Source organism: Typopeltis vanoorti, chromosome 18, assembly GCF_054136105.1.
Source record: "Typopeltis vanoorti isolate ZY-2024b chromosome 18, IOZ_Tvanoo_1.0, whole genome shotgun sequence".
NCBI classification, from domain to species: Eukaryota; Metazoa; Arthropoda; class Arachnida; order Uropygi; family Thelyphonidae; genus Typopeltis; species Typopeltis vanoorti.
In genome coordinates this window covers 14,935,581-14,955,289 of record NC_143566.1, presented here as the reverse complement: position 1 = coordinate 14,955,289, position 19,709 = coordinate 14,935,581, and the positions used below count along the sequence as shown (strand labels likewise).

The 19,709-nt window shown below is 36.0% G+C and overlaps 1 protein-coding gene across 1 annotated transcript in view; it reads left to right on the top strand.

The window, feature by feature from the left end:
* Positions 1-19,709, top strand: part of LOC150096504 (glutathione S-transferase kappa 1-like) — a 111,301-nt gene that overhangs the window by 54,686 nt on the left and 36,906 nt on the right. The window contains exons 5-6 of the mRNA XM_090408455.1: positions 9,435-9,470; positions 18,699-18,815. Of these exons, the coding sequence (XP_090264581.1) occupies positions 9,435-9,470; positions 18,699-18,815 (153 nt within the window). The remainder of the gene's footprint in view (positions 1-9,434; positions 9,471-18,698; positions 18,816-19,709) is intronic.

Below are 19,709 nucleotides of genomic sequence, written 5' to 3'. Positions count from 1 at the left end.
CTTAGGATTCCCTGGCAGTATCGCATAATAATAATAAACCACCCAGAAGGTGAGGCAGGGTGTGCACTGAGACAATAGCACCCAGCAATCAGTAGCTGTGATTGGTTATGACCAATCAACCAATCCAGTTGAACATTGTCATTTGTCATGAGTTGCTGTTTTTGTTTTCTCAGTTTCATCTGTTTAGCGTGTGTGAAGTGTTTTCTTTGGTTCAATCTGGAAAAATAATAATTTCCCAAGTGATTACGTTTTCCGATTTCAGTGTGTATTATATCATCATCATCATCAAATTTCTGATATATACCCTCAAGGAGTGTACAGGATATGATAGTACTACATGAAAAATTGCATCCTTACTAACTTCCTATCTACAATTTTCCTCCAAATCAGTCTCTTACCTGTGAAGACTCCAACATTATCAGATCTTATATTTCTATCTTCTGAGGCACTTTTTACTGTATCAATCTGCTTATATCTATCTTGGTCTTCCTCTGGGTCTTTTTCCTGCCAACCTGGCAGAGAACACTTGTTTTGCTAATCTTTCCTCTCCCATTGTGTTTAAGTGACCATACCACCTGAGATTAGCTCTGCCGACAATGTCAAGTTCTTTCCTAATATCCTCTTTTTTAATACGATATTGCCATTTATACCATCTGTTCATGCCTTTAATCTTTCTCAGGACTCTCATATCTGCAGTTTTTAGTCTTTGGTCAAGTGTTTTACGTCTGACCCAGCTCTCAGATCCATAAGTTAAAACTGGTTTGAATACTGTCTTGTATACAGCTAATTTAGTGTTTTGGCTACAGTGGTGTAGCTGGAGCTTTTGCCGCCCCTCTCAATACACATTAAAAATACTACAAAAAGTCAAAACGATGTATAGGGAAATAAATTAAAACACTATGTTTATTTTTGAAGTAAAACTTTAATTCCAACATTCTAAAATGTTGTTTTTCTTCCTTTTCCGTTAGCAAAATCGTTGATGACATTGTCGAAGTCTATCGCTCAGTTGCTGTTCTCTAGACAGTATGGCAAGATTTCTTAAACGCAAAGTGTCTTCTGGGTCGGACTCCCCCTCCCCCATGGCCATAGCCATACCACTGTTTGGCTAATTTCTCTCTTATTCCATATAAATTTATTCAGTTGACTTCCCACCATACCAGCTTTGTTGATCCTGTTGTCAATTTCCATATTTAATTTACCATCTTCACTAAAAATCCTGCCTAAGTAGCTGAAATGTTTTACTTGTTCTATAGGTTCTCCATTCACAATGCAGTGGATATTTTCAATGTTTCTGCCTATTTTCATTGTCTTTGTCTTTTTAGTGCTAAGCAAAGAGCTGAGATTAACATCTCCAATTTTGATATCAGGTTTAATACCACTTTCCTTCATAATATGATCCTTATAGATAATGAATAACAGCGAGAGGATAATATACATCCTTCTCTGACACCAGATTTAACATTAAACCACCTTCCTGTACGTCCTTCAATTCTAACTGCTGACTTACAACTCAAATAAAGACTATGTATTGCTTGATATAATGCTCCATTATATCAAGTAATGGAGCATTATATCATATAACCATAGCATTTCGAATAGTTTCTCTCTTGGCACCTTGTCATATGCCTTTTCCAGATCTTCAAAACTTAAATACAGATCTTTGTTATATTTCCGTGATTTCTCAACTATCTGTCGTAAAGTGAAAATCTGATCCTGAAAGTCATCTCTATTTGGCCTGAATCCAGCTTGTTCTTCACCAAGCTTCTCTTCCACAAACCTTCTGAACTGTTTCTCAGGTATACTTGGATATATCTTGCCAGAAACACTCAATAGGGAAATACCTTTGTAATTCTCACATTCAGTTTTATTTCCCGTTTTTATATAGGGTACTATGAGAGCTCTACTCCAATCATCTGGAATTTATCCTTCTGTCTAGGCTTTCTGAACTATGCAGTGCAGCCACTGTAAGACTTTTATACCTCCATACTTGAGCATTTCTGGTCAAATATCATCTACTCCTGCTACCTTTCCACATTTCAGGCTTTCGATGGCTTTTTCTACTTCAAGTAGGGATATGTATTTCAGAGTGAATGCCTGGTCAGTGTTTTTTACCACTGTGCTGTCATCACTGCTTGTTTCATTTAGCAATTTTTCGAAGTAATTACTCCATACTTCCAGGATATCTTTTTCTCCTGTTTTCATGTCACCTTTATCATCTCTAATTTGTTTTACAGCACTCTTTCCTCCATTTCTGAGCTTCTTCAACAAACTCCAGAATATCCTGCCACCTTCTTAATATTTATTTTCTATGTTCTTACCAAAGTCCTCCCATGGCTTTTGTTTAGCTAGTTTTATACAGTGTTTAGCTTTCTTACATTTGTGTCTGTATTCTCTAAGAACACAAGCTGACTTGTTTGCCAGGAACTTTTGATATGCTTTCTTCTTTTCTTTCACTGCCATTTTAGCTTCCTCTGTCCACCATGGAGTTCTAATTTTTCTATCCTTACAGACAACCTCAGCATATGCCTCTCTGGCTGAATCAATCAGTGTTTTCTTCAGTGCTTGTCACTGAATCTCCAAGGTTCGGTTCTTGTTCTCAAACTCTTTCATTTTTTCTTCAATCATGTTTGGGTACTTTAGTCTGCAGTTCACATCTGAGAGCTGCTCAACTTTTATTTGCTTTAAAACTTTCTTACATGCTATTCTTTTCAATATGAAATTCAATTTTATCCTGCTCAAGACTAGTGATGTGTGTATTAATTATATGGCTGTATTCAAGAATCATATAAAAATTCAAATTATCCATGTCCCAGTCTAGTATTTGCCAATGATAATCTAATCCCACTATGAAGCATAAACCCTTTGTGTTTCTCACATAAGCAGTGCATGAAGCATAGCTGTTGTTCATTTAACATTTATACTTTGCATATTTAAAATTATATTAATTGATAAATTTAAGTGTAAATATTTATTCTACAATTAATTGCATTAGACCAATTAAGATGAATGGCGATGCACTAAGCACTCTTAAAACGTTCATAAATAAATAAAAATGCAGTCATACAGTCAAATTGACATGAATTTTGTAGAGTGGGATGCATGAGCCACATGAAAGCACACCCAACCTAAATGGGCATTGAATTACACTAATATTATATATGTATATATCTATTTCATCTTTTTGGTGCAGGCCACAGATGCCATATATATATGTATATATAATAGAGAGTGTTTAAGGGTCAAAGCTGTATAACTGAGAGGAGACCTCCACATAGCCTTTAAAGGAATGCAGAGAACCAACCAGGGCTTCTGACTAATGTCCAATCCTCACCTTCTTGTAGTGCACCCTGTTGGGTATCTACCTGGATACTGAACGAATGAGGATGGGCTGGTACTTTGGGATTTAGCTGACCAAATTGTATTCTTATTGCCTTAAACCAGTATACAAAATGAATGGTACAACATGACAAAATTTCATGCTGTCTGAGGCGTCGCCCAGTTAAACAAGGGCCCCCATTGTTTTCGCCAGGGAACCAGGGCGAACAGCGAAAAGTCAGCTACTGGAACAAATCTGAAAGCACACTCCAGTTCAACTTCACCAGAGTTAAAGATCGGTACTGTCAACATAAGAAGCCTGAATGGCAATGAAATGGAGCTAGCTGAGGAATTAGATAAGTACCAGATCGACATAATAGGGGTGACTGAAACAAAAAAACAAAAACTGGTGAGATCTTTCTGAGCAACAAATACAAAATGCTATATTCAGGCAATCACAATCAAGGAAAAGGAGTAGCTATAATATTCAACACTAAATACAAGACTAATCTTCTTGAATAGCAGGTAGTCTCAACTAGAGTGATGTGGGTAAATGTCAGAATGGGGAATTGGACAATGAGACTTATTTGTGCCTATTGTCCCACAGAAGGTTCTACTGAGATAGAAGTGGAGGAATTTTTTTATGTTTTAGAGAAAGCAACTCACACAATAAAAATGGAAAAGTTGGTCCTTGTTGGGGATCTAAATAGCAGAGTAGGAAATGATTATCAGACATACAAAAATATTTTGGAGAAATTTGGAGAAAAGAGCAAAGCTAATAATAATGGCAAATACCTGTTGGATTTCTGCTCAGGACATAGACTGGTTATTACTAACACCATGTTCGAACATAAAAATGTTCAGAAATTCACATGGAGAGAAGAGGAATAAGAAATTTCTTATTGACTATGTTATTGTTGATAGTGATGTTTTCTCCCTGGTGCAGGACACCAGAGTGTACAGAGGATTTGAAATTGCAAGTGGTCACTATTTAGTCTTGAGCAGGACAAAATTGAATTTCATATTGAAAAGAATAACATGTAAGAAAGTTTTAAAGCGAATAAAAGTTTGAGCAGCACTCAGCTGTAAAAGGAGTTAGAGATGATAAAGGTCACATGAAAGCAGGAGAAAAAAGGTATCCTCGAAGTATGGAGTAATTACTTCAAAAAATTGCTAAATGAAACAAGCTGTGATAGCACAGTGGTAAAAAACACTCAACAGGCATATAGTCAGGAATACATATCCATACTTGAAGTAGAAAAAGCCATCAAAGGCTTGAAATGTGGAAGCACAGCAGGAGTAGATGATATTCGACCAGAGATGCTGAAGTATGGTGGCATAAAAGTCTTACAGTGGCTGCACTGCATTCAGAAAGCCTGGACAGAGGGACAAATTCCTGATGATTGGAGTAGAGCTCTGATAGTACCCATATATAAAAAGGGAAATAAAACTGAATTGTGAGATAATAATATAATAAATTTAGTTTAATCCTTTATCCAGGTGTGAGCAAACATAGTTTGCGCCTGAAAGTATCTTCAGGACTGGGGTAAGGTGGTACAACACTAGGACAACTCATTGCAAAGGTGGAGCAAGCTACCAACACTCCTATCTCAGTATCTCCTATAATGCAAAACACATTTCCTTGTGGATATGTCTAACGTTATGCATGAAGGAAAGGGCCACAACCCAGACTAGTTTCTACCCCCATTCAGGTCTCTTCAGTGGGAGCCAGGCCCAAGCGGAGAATCCAGGCAGAAGCACTAGCAGGTCATCTCTACCTATAGGAGTTGCCAAATGGTGTGCCACCCTTTTTTAATAAATTACTCTGGATTTAGAGAAAGATGTTGAAAATTTATTTTTCACTTGGTTGGAGTATAATAAATTTAGTTTAATCCTTTATCCAGGTGTGAGCAAACATAGTTTGCGCCTGAAAGTATCTTCAGGACTGGGGTAAGGTGGTACAACACTAGGACAACTCATTGCAAAGGTGGAGCAAGCTACCAACACTCCTATCTCAGTATCTCCTATAATGCAAAACACATTTCCTTGTGGATATGTCTAACGTTATGCATGAAGGAAAGGGCCACAACCCAGACTAGTTTCTACCCCCATTCAGGTCTCTTCAGTGGGAGCCAGGCCCAAGCGGAGAATCCAGGCAGAAGCACTAGCAGGTCATCTCTACCTATAGGAGTTGCCAAATGGTGTGCCACCCTTTTTTAATAAATTACTCTGGATTTAGAGAAAGATGTTGAAAATTTATTTTTCACTTGGTTAGAGTATAATAAATTTAGTTTAATCCTTTATCCAAGTGTGAGCAAACAAAGTTTGCGCCTGAAAGTATCTTCAGGACTGGGGTAAGGTGGTACAACACCAGGGAAACTCGTTGCAAAGGTGGAGCAAGTTACTAACACTCCAGGCTTGGGCTTGGCTCTCACTGAAGAGACCTCAATAGGGGTCGAAACTAGTCTGGGTTGTGGCCCTTCCCTTAATGCATAACATTAGACATATCCACAAGGAAACGTGTTTTGCATTATAGGAGATACTGAGATAGGAGTGTTGGTAGCTTGCTCCACCTTTGCAATGAGTTGCCCTGGTGTTGTACCACCTTACCCCAATCCTGAAGTTACTTTCAGGTGCAAACGTTGTTTGCTCACACTTGGATAAAGGATTAAACTAAATTTATTATACTCTAACCAAGTGAAAAATAAACTTTCAACATGAATTGTGAGAATTACAGAGGTATTTCCCAACTGAGTGTTCCAGGCAAGATTTATGCCAGTATACTTGAGAAACGGTTGAGAAGAATTGTTGAAGAAAAGCTTGGTGAAGAACAAGCTGGATTCAGGTCAAATAGAGGCTGTCAGGATTAGATTTTCACTTTACGACAGATAGTTGAGAAATCATGGGAATATAACGAAGATCTGTATTTAAGTTTTGAAGATCTGGAAAAGGCGAATAGCCAAGAGAGAGAAGCTATTCGAAATGCTATGGTTCTATGGTGTCAATGGGGCATTATATCAAGCAATACTTAGTCTTTATTTGAGTTGCAAGTGAGCAGTTAGAATTGAAGGAAGTACAGTAAGATGGGTTATTGTTAAATCTTGTCTGAGACAAGGATGTACATTATCCCCTCTGTTATTCATTATCTATATGGATCACATTATGAAGGAAAGTGGTAATAAACATGATATCAGAATTGGAGATGTTAATGTTAGCTCTTTGCTTTATGCAGTTGATGTTATACTTCTAAATAAATCTGTTACAAGTTTGCAAGATTCACTGACTAAATTGAATAACTGTTGTAATAGATATGGGGTGAAGGTCAGCAATAAAAAGACAAAGACAATGAAAATAGGTAGAATCATTGAAAATGTCAAATGTGTTGTGAATGGGGAACCTATGGAAGAAGTAAAACATTTCAGCTACTTGGGCACGATTTTTAGTGAAGATGGTAAATTAAATATTGAAAGAGACAATAGAATCAACAAAGCTGGTATGATAGGAACTCAATTGAAAAAATTCATATGGAATAAGAGAGAAATTAGTCGGAACACTAAATTAGCTATACAAGACAGTGTTCAAACCAGTTTTAACTTAGGGATCTGAGAACTGCGTCAGAAGTAAATACTTGACCAAAGACTAGAGACTGCAGATATTAGAGTCCTGAGAAAGATAAGAGGCATGAATATATGGCATCAGTGGAAATAGCATATTAAAAATGAGGATATTAGGAAAGAATTTGACATTGTCAACATCCAGGAATACATTAACAGAGCTAATTTTAGGTAGAATGGTCACTTAAACAGAATGAGTGAGGAAAGATTAGCAAAACAAGTGTTCTCTGCCAGGTTGGCAGGAAAACGACCCAGAGAAAGACCGAAATATAGGTGGATTTATACAGTACATAGTGCCTTAGACGATAGAAATATAAGATCTGATAATGTTGGAGTCTTGACAAGTAACCAACACTGATTTGGAGGAAAATTGTAGATAAGAAGTTAGTAATGATGTAAATTTTTCATGTAATACTATCATATCCTGTACACCCCTTGAGGGTACATGTCAGGAATGTGATGATGATGATGATATATATATATAGCGTTAGCAGAGCTAATCTCAGGTGGTATGGTCACTTAAACAGAATGAGTGAGGAAACATTAGCAAAACCAGTATTCTCTGCCATGCTATCAGGGAAACAACCCAGAGGAAGGCCAAGATATAGCTGGATTGATATCTTAAAAAGTGCCTTAGATGATAAAAATATAAGCTCTGATGATGTTGTAGTCTTGACAAGTAACAGACCGATTTGGAGGAAAATTGTAGATAGGAAGTTAGTAATGATGTAAGTGATGTAATGATAGTTTTCATGTAGTACTATCATATCCTGTACACCCTTTGAGGATACATGGAAGGAATTCGATGATGATTATATATATATATATATTATATATATATATATATATATATATATATATATTTAATTAATAAATAAAGGTGGGCTTTATTTCATCAATCAGAGTTCACTGAAAATGACTGCATATTCTCACCAAAATTGTGGTAAATTAATTTTTTAGCATTACTTGTGTCATAATGTGTTTCTTGCTATCTCTAGCTCACATGCTTAACATGTGCTGTGAAGGTGTGAATGCTGTGAAGGTGTCCATCATTGTATGTGAATGTGCATTGTTTCACCAATTATGGTCTGTTATTTATGGACATTGAGAAAAATTCGATGTATTTTTAAGATAATTATCATTTAACTATATACACTCACTGGACAAAATATTAGAGGTATGTATCTAATAGCATGTCGGTTCTCCTCTAGCATGAAATAACAGCCTGTATTCGCTGAGGCATTGATTCTGCCACAGGTAATTCTGGCCATGCCTGTTGCAGCATTGTCCACAACTGTGCCTTATATGTCAGTTCTTTATACATGGATCTCATGTCTTGCTGTAAGACATCCCAGCGAGATTTGATTGGGTTTAAATCTGGGGAACTTGGGGACCACTGAATGGTCCCAAACTCAGATGAGTGGTCCTTGAGCATGCCTAGCAGTTGCATCCCAGTGAGATGAGCATTGTCCTGCTGAAACAGATCATCGGCTGAAGGATTCACGAAGGTTATGAAAGTGTATAAGTGATCAGCCAGCATATTCTGGTAGCTCACATCTCTCTTTGCGGACATGTGTAATGCTATGCATTAAGGGAAGGATTTTGAAAATGTCCTGAACATACTTCAGGCGCAAGCTTTGTTTGCTTACACTTGGATAAAGGATTAAACCAAATATATAATTGGTAGTATAGCCAAGTGAAAAAACTTCCATTATCTTATCTCTAATCCAGAAACTTTTAATAATGAGGTGTTACACCTTTTGCCAACTGGCATATGGAAATATGACTTTTCCATTACTCTTCCACCTTAATATCACCACCTCTGGGTCTGGCTCTGGTTGGAAGCCTGGGTGATGGATATCAATGCTGTAGCCAATGAACTTCTAAATGAGGCTCAACTGTTGCTGTTACCCAGGTAGAGGGATGGATGGCAATGCTGTAGCACATGCAGTTAACTGTGGCACAGCTGTTGCTGTTACCCCTCAGATGAAATATGAGCAGTTCTGCTTGGTGGTGGGGTGAGCCTGCCACTGGGTAGAGCCAAACACTGAGAGTTCTTCTCAGTGACAAGGTGAACCTGTTACTGAGGGGAACAACGCTGAGTTTTTGATACTTTGAGTCACTCATTGTTGGGTGATCTGGGGGATCTCACGAGTTTTTGTTGGGGTAACTCCACTCTTATTACAGGGAAACAGGTCTGGGTAGTGACCCTTCCCTTAATGCATAGCATTATACATATCCACAAGGAGATGTGCCTTGCATTATGGGATATTAAGGGAAGTGATGAGAACTTATACCACCTTTGCCATGAGTTGTCCCACTCCTGAAAATACTTCAGGTGGAAACTTTGTTTGCTTACACTTGGATAAAAGATTAAACCAAATATATAATTGGTAGCATAGCCAAGTGAAAAAACTTCCATCATTTTAATAATGATGTTTTGTGAACATAACATTATTTTCACTACATAAAATTTATAATTATGTAAATTGATTATTTTTCTAGCATCAAGATATTACGCAGCTTACAAGTTTGCATCAGGTGAGTTTTTTTTATTACTATTATTAAACATATCGAACAGACTATATTTTTTGTTGAATAGAAGATGTATTTTTTGTTTATCTTGTTGTGTGTATGAAATATGCAGTCTACTTGCACTTTTTTTTACATAAAAAAAAACTTTTTGATTTTAAGAATTTCAGTGTCATGAGCTAGATCATGAGAGAGAGAGACAGAGAAAATGAATTTGTTGTTCTATTTCGAACAGCATTCATGGAAAGAAAGGAGGAATTGGTTGAGTGAGTTTGTAGTTGGACAATGAAGTATTTTAATCAGTTATTGCTATTCATTTTATAGAATTACAGCAAGAGGATGGAAATCAATGTTAGATTACTTACTTCATATTAAATGAAAAGACATCAAAATTTTCACTAGATGTTAGAGTTCACAGAGGATATGAAATAATTAGTGACCACTTCCTTGTTAAAATAAAATTAAGATTACCACCTAAATGGCTACAAGTAACAAGAACAGAAAGAAAAATTGAATCATTTGTTTATAAAACTAGACTATTGAATGACACAAATGTACAATGGCTATATGAACAAAGAATTAACCAATATCTAGATAAAATAAAACAAAATGAAGAAATAGAAATAGAATGGCTTAATATAAAAACGATACTAAATGCAGCAGCAAATGAAAGCTTAGGAAAGACCAAAAAATTCAATAAAAGAAAAAAAACTGAAGATCTGGGATGATACAATCAAAGAAAGAATCAAAAAGAAAAAAGAAGCCTATCACAAATGGTTAAGCAGTAAAAGATTAGAAGATGAAACAGAATATAAAAGAATAAGAGCCATAGCTAAAAGAGAAGTCAGAAAAAGACATAGAGAATCGTGGAATAAATTTGTTTCTAATTTAGAACATGATTTATATAAAATAAGACCCAGTGTATATAAGATTTTGAAACACCTAAATGCAGATACCAAAGAATTTTTATCAGTCCTCTAAGGTGAACTAGCAGGCCTAACAGAGACGACAGGGCTTTTCCTCTGGAAAACTGGCAAATCAGTCCCACGAACACACATCTACAGACAGTAAACACTTATCGAACAAGAAAGACAATATTGTTCTATAATAATAATTATTATTATTAACATCTGACTTCCATGCGAGAGGTACGCACAATGCTCATCCATCCATACCTTAAGCCAGTTCAAAATGTGTCTACATTCACAACACACTTAGGCAATGCATTCCACTCACCAACCAATCCCCATGCAAAGAACCTTCTCCTCACTCCTTTGCTCACACCTTCTTTATACAGTTTCCAGCGATGGCCTCTCATTGTATGAAAAATCTCTTCCATGTCAGCCTGATAACAACCCCTGTCTAGCTTATATGTCTCATTCATATCCCCCTATTCACGAGGCTTTGCAATTTACATTCTCTCAAAAGTGTCATACTCCACATTCCAAAGACCACTGACAACCTTTGTGAGTCTTCTCTGGACTCTTTCTAATATATCCTCATCACCAATAAGAAAACCCAAAGACCAGATCTGTGCACAATAATCTATATGAGGCATGATCAAGGCTTTATACAATGGCATCATAACCTCTTTATTTCTGCATGTCAAGTTCTCTGCATGATTTCCATTATCTGATGTGAAGTCTTCACAGTTGTGCAATATGGCCCCTGGATTTCAGGTCCTTGTACACCACAACTCCCAGATCTCTCATTTTCTCTACCTCCTTTAAAGTTTTCCCACCAAGTGTATACTTTGCATCTCATCATTGCAAAGTATAATGAGATGCAAAGTATACACTTTGTCTCATCATTGCTTACCAAATTTCAAAACCTTACACTTTGCAACATTGAACTGACTGTTCCACTCACCTGCTCATTCATGCAATCTATTCAAGGCCATAACATCTGCTTGATTCTGCATTGCTTTTCCCAATTGTGGGAGCCTATGCATATTGGACAGAATGGTCCCAAAACTGACTCCTGCTGTATACCACTAGTGATCTTCCTCTTACAAGGTACTCACACCCCCATATGCAACTTTCTGATACCTATCTGAAAGTCAGTCACTAATCCAACTTAGAAGTCTGTTATCCAATCTCATCTCTTTCAATTTATTTAATAGTTTGTCGTTTGGAAGCCTATCAAAAGCATTTGCAAAATCCAAGTATACCACTGCATCTCCCCTGTTCAAGGTATTTATCACCTTGTTATTGTACACTAGTAAGTTAATAAAATATAATCTCCCCCTTAACAAACCCATGCTGATAACTACAAAACATACTGCTCTTTTCAACTCATTTGAAGCCACAACCTTATTGCCACCTTTATGCAGTAAAACAATTTTACCTTCTTTCCACTCCCTTGGAACCTGTGCTGTTGTACTTATTAAACAGTCATGCCAATGCTACTTCCAATTCCCTGGAACATTCCCTTAAGATGTGTGGTGTTGTGGCATCAAATCCTATCATCTTATTGACATCAAAGTTATTTCTTTCCTCAAATACCTTCTGCTCACTCACAACTAAGCCATCCTCTCCTATGTCCTCTACCCTTAAGTTCCTCATGATTCCACCCTGATAAGGATGAAACACCCTTATAAATTAATCACTGAATACCTCAACAATGTCTTCAGCAGCATTTTTCATTCTACTATTTTCATCCTTTAACCACCTTACCGGCCGTTGTGGATCAAATACGCATCCGCATACGCTTCGTATCCATCATATATTTCATTGTTATAACAATGGTATTACAATTTTAATAAGCACTTCGCATCCATGATAAAGTGAACGTCTATAGACGTCTTGGCCGGTAGCGTGGTTAACATCATGTTACCATGATTATTCTTCCTTCTACTTGCCACATATCTATAAAAATCTATAGGTTTTTTTTTCTTTGCCTGCTTTGCTAATTTCTGATGATAATGCACTTTTGTTGTGCTTATTAACTGATTCACCTTCCTGGCTTGTTCTTTATATTCTTCATGTAACTTATTATTTCCATTATTCATCTTGTACTGCCTCCAAAGTGCATTCCTTCTCCAGATTTCATGCTTAAGCCCCTCATTCATCCATTTTACACCTACCTTATTCAGCCTTTTGACCTTCAGAATACATCCACATATTGATGCTGTTGTATTTCTTTGTCAGTTCCCAAGCAGCACTTTACATGCTGCCTGAGATAGTTGTCTCTCAAGAACTCAATAAATTAATTTTCCTTATTCCCAAATGCTATCTCTTCATTCCAATCTACACTGCTATAGTTAAAATCACCCATAATAATCACTCTTCCTTTGTTCACTAACCCAAGTTGTTTATACATTTCTTCAGCATCATGTTCCACATTCCCTGGCCTATAGCAACATCCAACTGAATGTCTTTTTTGTCAACTTCCACATTACACCACACTGCCTCATAACTTTTGCTACTATTTCCCTCTTCCAAGTCTACCTTATATGGCGTTAATTCCCCTGCTGTCAACAGGAGTACTCCCGTTCCCTTCCTGCTGTTTCTATCCTTGTAAAAAATGCTATCCTTTTATTGCTATTCCCATTATGATATCATCTTCATTCAACCATGTTTCACTTATTCCAATGATTTTGGGACGAATAAACTCGATCGTTGAAACCATTTCATCTCCTTTATTTCTGATACTTCTGGCATTTGTAAACAAACACAGCAGCCCAATTTTAGGTCTATAACCAGTGCTACCCAAGCCAATGGTTGATTGTGATTTCCCCACCACACCTGCCCTTACCCAATCACCTTTATCACTGCCTTTTTTTTAGCCACAGCTTTATCACCACCTTTATGCAGTGGAACAATTTTTCTTTCTTTCTTTCTACTCCCTTGGAACCTTTGCTGTTGTAAGATGCTTATTAAACAGGCATGCCACTATTTCCCTCTTCAGAAACAGTGCTATTGCTTCATAACCAGTGGTACTAGTTATGAAGCAGTGTGGTGCAGTGTAGAAGTTGACAGGAAGACATATTTAGTTGGATGTTGCTATAGGCCAGGGAATGTGGAGGGTCGTGATGAAGAAATGTATAAATATAAACAACTTGGATTAGTGAACAAAGTAAGAGTAATTATTATTGATGATTTTAATTATCTGGAACATTCTCTTAAAATGCATGTCGATATGTGTGTGTTTTCTTTTTTATATATAGCTATGTATGTAAGAGAGAAAAATTCACTTTATTTTCCTGTCATGTCTCTAACCTTGTTTCTACACTCACTTACTCTTTCTCTCTCATCTTCCTCTCTTGTCCACTCTTGCTCCCTAGCTCTCTCATTCTCTTGAATTTTTATCACTTTGAATTGTTTTCCATGCATCATCTAACCTCCTAATCTCTTCATTTACTCTTCTCAACTTGCTCCTCATGCCTTCTTTCCTTCCTCTAAGAAAGACAGTGGTTTTCTTAACATTCTACCCTTAAATTGTTTCTATTCTGAAGTTAGTTTTCCAATGTCTAAGCATTAAGAGTTGCTAAGTCATCAGCAAAGAATCTACTGGCAACATCTATATGAAGTATTTACTAAAATAAAGTGCCAAAAGGCTTCACTTCGACAATGCAAAATTTATAAAAAATCAAGTGGATATTAAATCCAACATTATTTCAAAGCCAAATACAGAAACTATATAAGTTTTGTATGAAATTTGACCAGAGAGCTTACAGGAACACACTCGCAGGTATTTACGAGTTACCCTAGCCGGACCTTATAGGAGACGTGCACTATGACAGCGTCCATATATTTGCCTCCTATTGGTCCATTTTGATAAGGTTTCACTGGCCTGACAGCTGTTTCAAACAAGCTTTCTGGTCAAATTTCATACGAAACTTTTATAGTTTCTGTATTCAGCTTTGAAATAATGCTGGATTTAATATCCACTTGATTTTTATAAATTTTTCATTGCTGAAGTGAAGCCTTTTGGCTCTTTATTTTAGTAAATACTTTTGTGCACTTACTGAGAGTTCACTTATGGAAAATACACCACTCCGATGTTTCATGTTCCTTAGTATTGAAAGTTTTTGTTCTCTTAGGGTTTCTTCTTGGTCTCTGATGAATACCAACCAGTTTGAAACAGCTGTCAGGGCAGTGAAACCTTATCAAAATTGACCAATAGGACGTGAATATATGGATGCTGTTATAGCATGTATGTCTCCTATAAGGTCCAGATAGGGCAACTCGTAAATGCCGGCGAGTGTATTCCCGTAAGCTCTCTGGTCAAATTTCATACGAAACTTTTATAGTTTTTGTATTCGGCTTTGAAATAATGTCTAGATGAATTATTAAACAATGTTAATAGTTAATTCCTCAAATTTCAATATACACAAAATGTTTCTCGACTATTTATATAATTCTAGTGCTCACTTTTATAAGACTTTTAATGCTAAATATATGCATTGTTAAGTGATGTTTGGCATATTAATGCACTCATTCATAGCCAACCATTGTAGCTAACACATTTCCATTTTCTATTTTGCTCTCCATCTATGAATATATGGAGAGCAAAGCCTTTTCTACATTTTTTCACTGTCATTTATGCTACCCATATCTCTCAGCCCACACTCACTTCTTTCCAACACTATTCTCACTATTACATAAATCTGAAATACTGAAACATGATCATCTCTGATCCAACTCAGAAGTCTATTATCCAATCCCATCCATTTCATTTTATTTAACAGCTTTTCATGTGGCAGTCTATCAGAAACCTTTGTAGAATCTAAGTACATGCATCTCCTTTGTCCAAGGCATTTGTCACCTTGTTATAGTATTAGAACCTGATCATCTGCAAATAAAATTGTATTGCTGTTGGTGCAGTCATTTATTTTTTGAATGCCAAAACTGACTGTTTCCCTCCACTCTCTTATAATATTATCAATATAAATATTAAAGAAGAGTGGTGATAGGCTACATCCTTGTCAGACACCTACATTTATGTTCTGTGATTCAGATTTTTATGCAGCTATCTTTATTTTAATTTGGTTATTGTAATATATATATATATATATATATATATATATATATATATATATATATATATATATTACAATATATATATTATTAAATGGCTAGGAGTTTTGTCATCTTTTAAAATTTTCAGTAGCAATTATGATTGACTTTATCAAAAGCTTTTTATAATTGATAAATAATATATGGGTCTCTAAATTGAATTCTCTTCTTTTTTCTATCAGAAGCTTGAGAATGAAAAAAGGCGTTGTGCAAAATCTGTCTTTACGGAAACCGTTTTGTTCCACTCCAAAAATATTTTCATAATATTTGTTTATTATGTTTATTTGTTTATTATTGAATATATTTTATATCTGGTATTTAAAAGGCTAATGCCTCTATAGTTCTGACATTCATTAATATTGCCTTTTTTGAAGATGGGAACGATCATAGTATTTTGTCAGTTTTCTGGCGGTAATTGTCCATTTAGAATCGTATTCATAATTCTAGTAGTTTGTATCTGAAGTTGTCTGCAGAGCATTTGAAAAGTTCCATATTGATACCATCTTCTCCTGGGCTTCTATGGGTCTTACATTGTTTAAGTGTTGACTCTAAATCAGGGGTCGGCTGAGAAGATCTGCAAATCTTGAGTGTTGATGGAATCTGCACTAATGGTCATTGATTAGTTGACAGTTTTTCAGGTAATGAAAGAATTGACTATTTATTACTTTCTCCATTACTTTAAAGAGCACTGAGGTGAGAGCAATAGGTCAACAGTTTGATGGCAGACATTTCTCTTCTGTTTTTGGGAGTGGAGAATTGAGTGTAATAAGATGAAAAAAAAGTCAGTTGTTAGTTCAGGAATGTGTCATCTTGTTAGTATCTAGGTCGTTCTAGACTCTTTTAATGTCTTTGTAGCAATAGGCCACAGGAGGTATGCAATGCATTATTTATGGTATAATTGGAGATGATTTCGCATCCATGCAAGAATTAGAAGAGATTGATGCCAGGAGGTAAGTTTTATTTGAAGGCATTATTGCAGTAGTGCCAGATGTTGAAAGTTTTTCCATTTGGTTATACTATAAATTAAAGATGCCAAGAAATTATGTTCCTGGTTTAATACTTTATCCAAGTGTAAGCAAACAAAGTTTGCACTTGAAGTAACTTCATGACTGGGCAACTCATATATAGAAGCTAATGACTTAACATCATTTGCCTTAGTATCCCATAATGTAAAGCGCACATCCTTACAGACATGTATAATGCTATGCATTATGGGAAGGGTCAATACCTAGAGTGGTTTCGACCTTTTTGAGGTCTCATCAGTGGGAGCCAGACTTAAAAGTGATACCAAGGCTTGAAGTAATGCAGAAGTCATATTTCTATATACAAGTAGGCAAAAGGTGTCACATTTTATTACTAAAATACTTGAAGTAACTTCACAACTGATCTTTTTCATGCAGTTACTTCACGCACAAACTTTGTTTGCTTACACTTAGATTTGACTGAGTTGATAGCTTATTCGCTCTCCAGCCAAAAGACTGCAGGTTCGAATCGTGCCGTGGACATGGATGTTTGTGATTGTCTGTGGAAATATGAGTAGTGGTCGGCAGTAGATGGCGTTGGTGATTGAATGGTGGAGACAGAGTTGTAGAGCAGGTGCTCTTTCTCGATGAGTCTTTGCACTCCCTGGAGGTGTCAAATAATAATAATAATAATAATGAAGTATTAAACCAAGAATATTCTTGGCATCTTTAATTTAGGCTGAGGTTGAAGCAGGAGTTTGTCTTGTGACACACTTATTTTATTTATTTATTTATTTTTTTTGGCTTCAGCACACTTTTTTGGGCAACATTGGTTTGGAATTTTGACTAGGGTATGAAATGAAGACCCAGTAACTTCTGCAACTTGATTAGAGTGATCATCTGGATCTGTAAAGCAAAAACAATAGTCCAGTTATGGAAAGGGGAGGTTAGCAGCTGTCCTGGAGATCTTTCTTCTACTTGGTATTGTTGCACTGTCAAAGAGGAGAAGGTTGAATATAGTCAAGGGAAGGGCATTCCACTAGATTTGGAACTTGTACTTCTATAACAAGTTTTCCCTTCTTGGCTGATTTTATTACATCACTCATATTTATCCCTACATTGAATTTCACTGTTATTATACCAAGAAGATTGATCCTGCTCAGAGAAGATGTCTTTTTTTGTCTGTCTTCATGAAATATGATATGAAATTCCTAATATTCCAACGACATTGAATGTGCTCACAATGTTCTCATAGACACTAGTAAAATAAATTTTGTTTTTCAAGAAATAATTATCTGACTTAACATCCATAATTATAACTTCTGTGAATATTGAACTTTTATTATCATTAGACTTAAATAAATCTAAAGATTATTTCCTTACATTATTTCTGTGGAACATTTGGAGGAATAACAGACATTTGTTGATAAAGGCATGGGTTTTCATTAACTATGCCTTTTAAACTGAAGGCAGATTAGTTGATTTCAGTCGAAAGAGCAGGGTTTCTTTCTAAAAAAAAAAAAAAAGAAGCTCACTGGCATTGTTCACAGTACTCAGAATATGATGCATAATTATTATTATTATTATTATTCAGGCCTCCATGGAGTCAAGAGATTCATCGTGGGATTTCCTTCTTAGGAAACACAAAGTCTATCGTGCCACTCCTTGAACTCATTGACCATTCTTGCTCTCTCACCACTCTATCCGGCAATGTATTCCACGGTTCAACCACCCTTCATGCAAAGAAACCACTCCCCACCCTCTTGCTCACAGCTTCCTATCGTAACTTCCAGGAATGGCTTTTTGTCATTGCTCCTTCCCGCTGTTCCACCAAGCGAAAGAATTCCCCAATCCCCTGTAACAGCCTCTCAACAGTTTAAAAGTCTCGATCATATCACCTCTCCTTCTATCTACTAAACTCTGCAGTCCACATTCCCTCAGCCGATCCTCATAACTGATATTGTACAGTCCTGAAACCATTTTTGTTATCTGCCTCTGTACCCTTTCCACAGTTAATTTATCCCCTTCAAATCCTGGGGACTAAGTTTAAATAAAGAAACAGACTTTGTTATAGATAGTGTTTATGTTAAATATCTTGAATGCTAGTGTTTAATGTCATAACTTGTAATTTTTCACAGATATTTATTGAGTTTTTTTTACATTGCTTTTATACATATTGTTTATGTATGTATATTGTGTCTAAACTGTAAATATATTTTGAGACAAGTTTCCTGACATGCATTTGAAATTTGTAGGCTGCACAAATGGCTGAAATTGATGAATCTATTATAGCAGATTGTCTTAAGAGAATCAATGATCAAGAGATAAAAGAGAGATTAAAGAAATCCACACAAGAAGCTTTAAACTATGGGGTAATTTTTTACATTGATATTGATATTTCTGTTATGGGTGATTAAATCCCAAGTGTAGCTCAGATTTCTTTACTTTTTTAATGGAATGATATGGAAATTCTGTTAATTTTTTATAAATATTTTTCAAGAAATAATTTCTCTGACCTTACATCCATAATTACAACTTCTGCAAATATTGAACTTTTAGTATCATTAGACTTAAATAAATCAGAAACATTATTTCCTTTTGTCTTCCCTTTACGTTATTTCTATGGAACATGTAGAGGAATAACAAACATTTGTTAAAAAAGACCTGAGTTTACATTATGTTAATTGCCAGTAATTAATATTTATCATCTGCCTTTTCAGCCAAGTGGATAGTAAATGCATTCTTCAACAAGCTGTTGGAATTCCAGCATGGGCATGGATGTTTGTGAATATCTAAGTGGTGGATGAAATTTATTGTATCACCCAACTATTATCAGCATTTTCTGAAGTGCCTTGAAAGTATTATATATTTGGTTCCTAAAGCAGAACAAGATTATCACTGTTTTTTATTATTAGAATTAGTGGTGGTTGTAGGGACAAATGATTTAAGTGGACATAAGTAGATTATAAGGGTAAAGATCGGGAGGTTATTGAGAAGAGCGAAAGATAACAGTATAGTGGAAAAGGTTGTCAGTGTGTTGCCGAGGTATGACAATGATGAGTTGAGACGGAGAGCCAGAATCATGAATGGTATGCTAGTGGAACTGACTGAGGAGAAGGGAGTACAGTTTGTGGATGTATGGCATGTATTTGAGGGAAGAATGGAATTATACAGATGTGATGGATTGCATTTGAATGGCTTTGGAGTTGAGTGTATTGGTTGGAAGAGCCTGGTTGGGCAGGGAGACATGGTATAAGGAGAGTGGA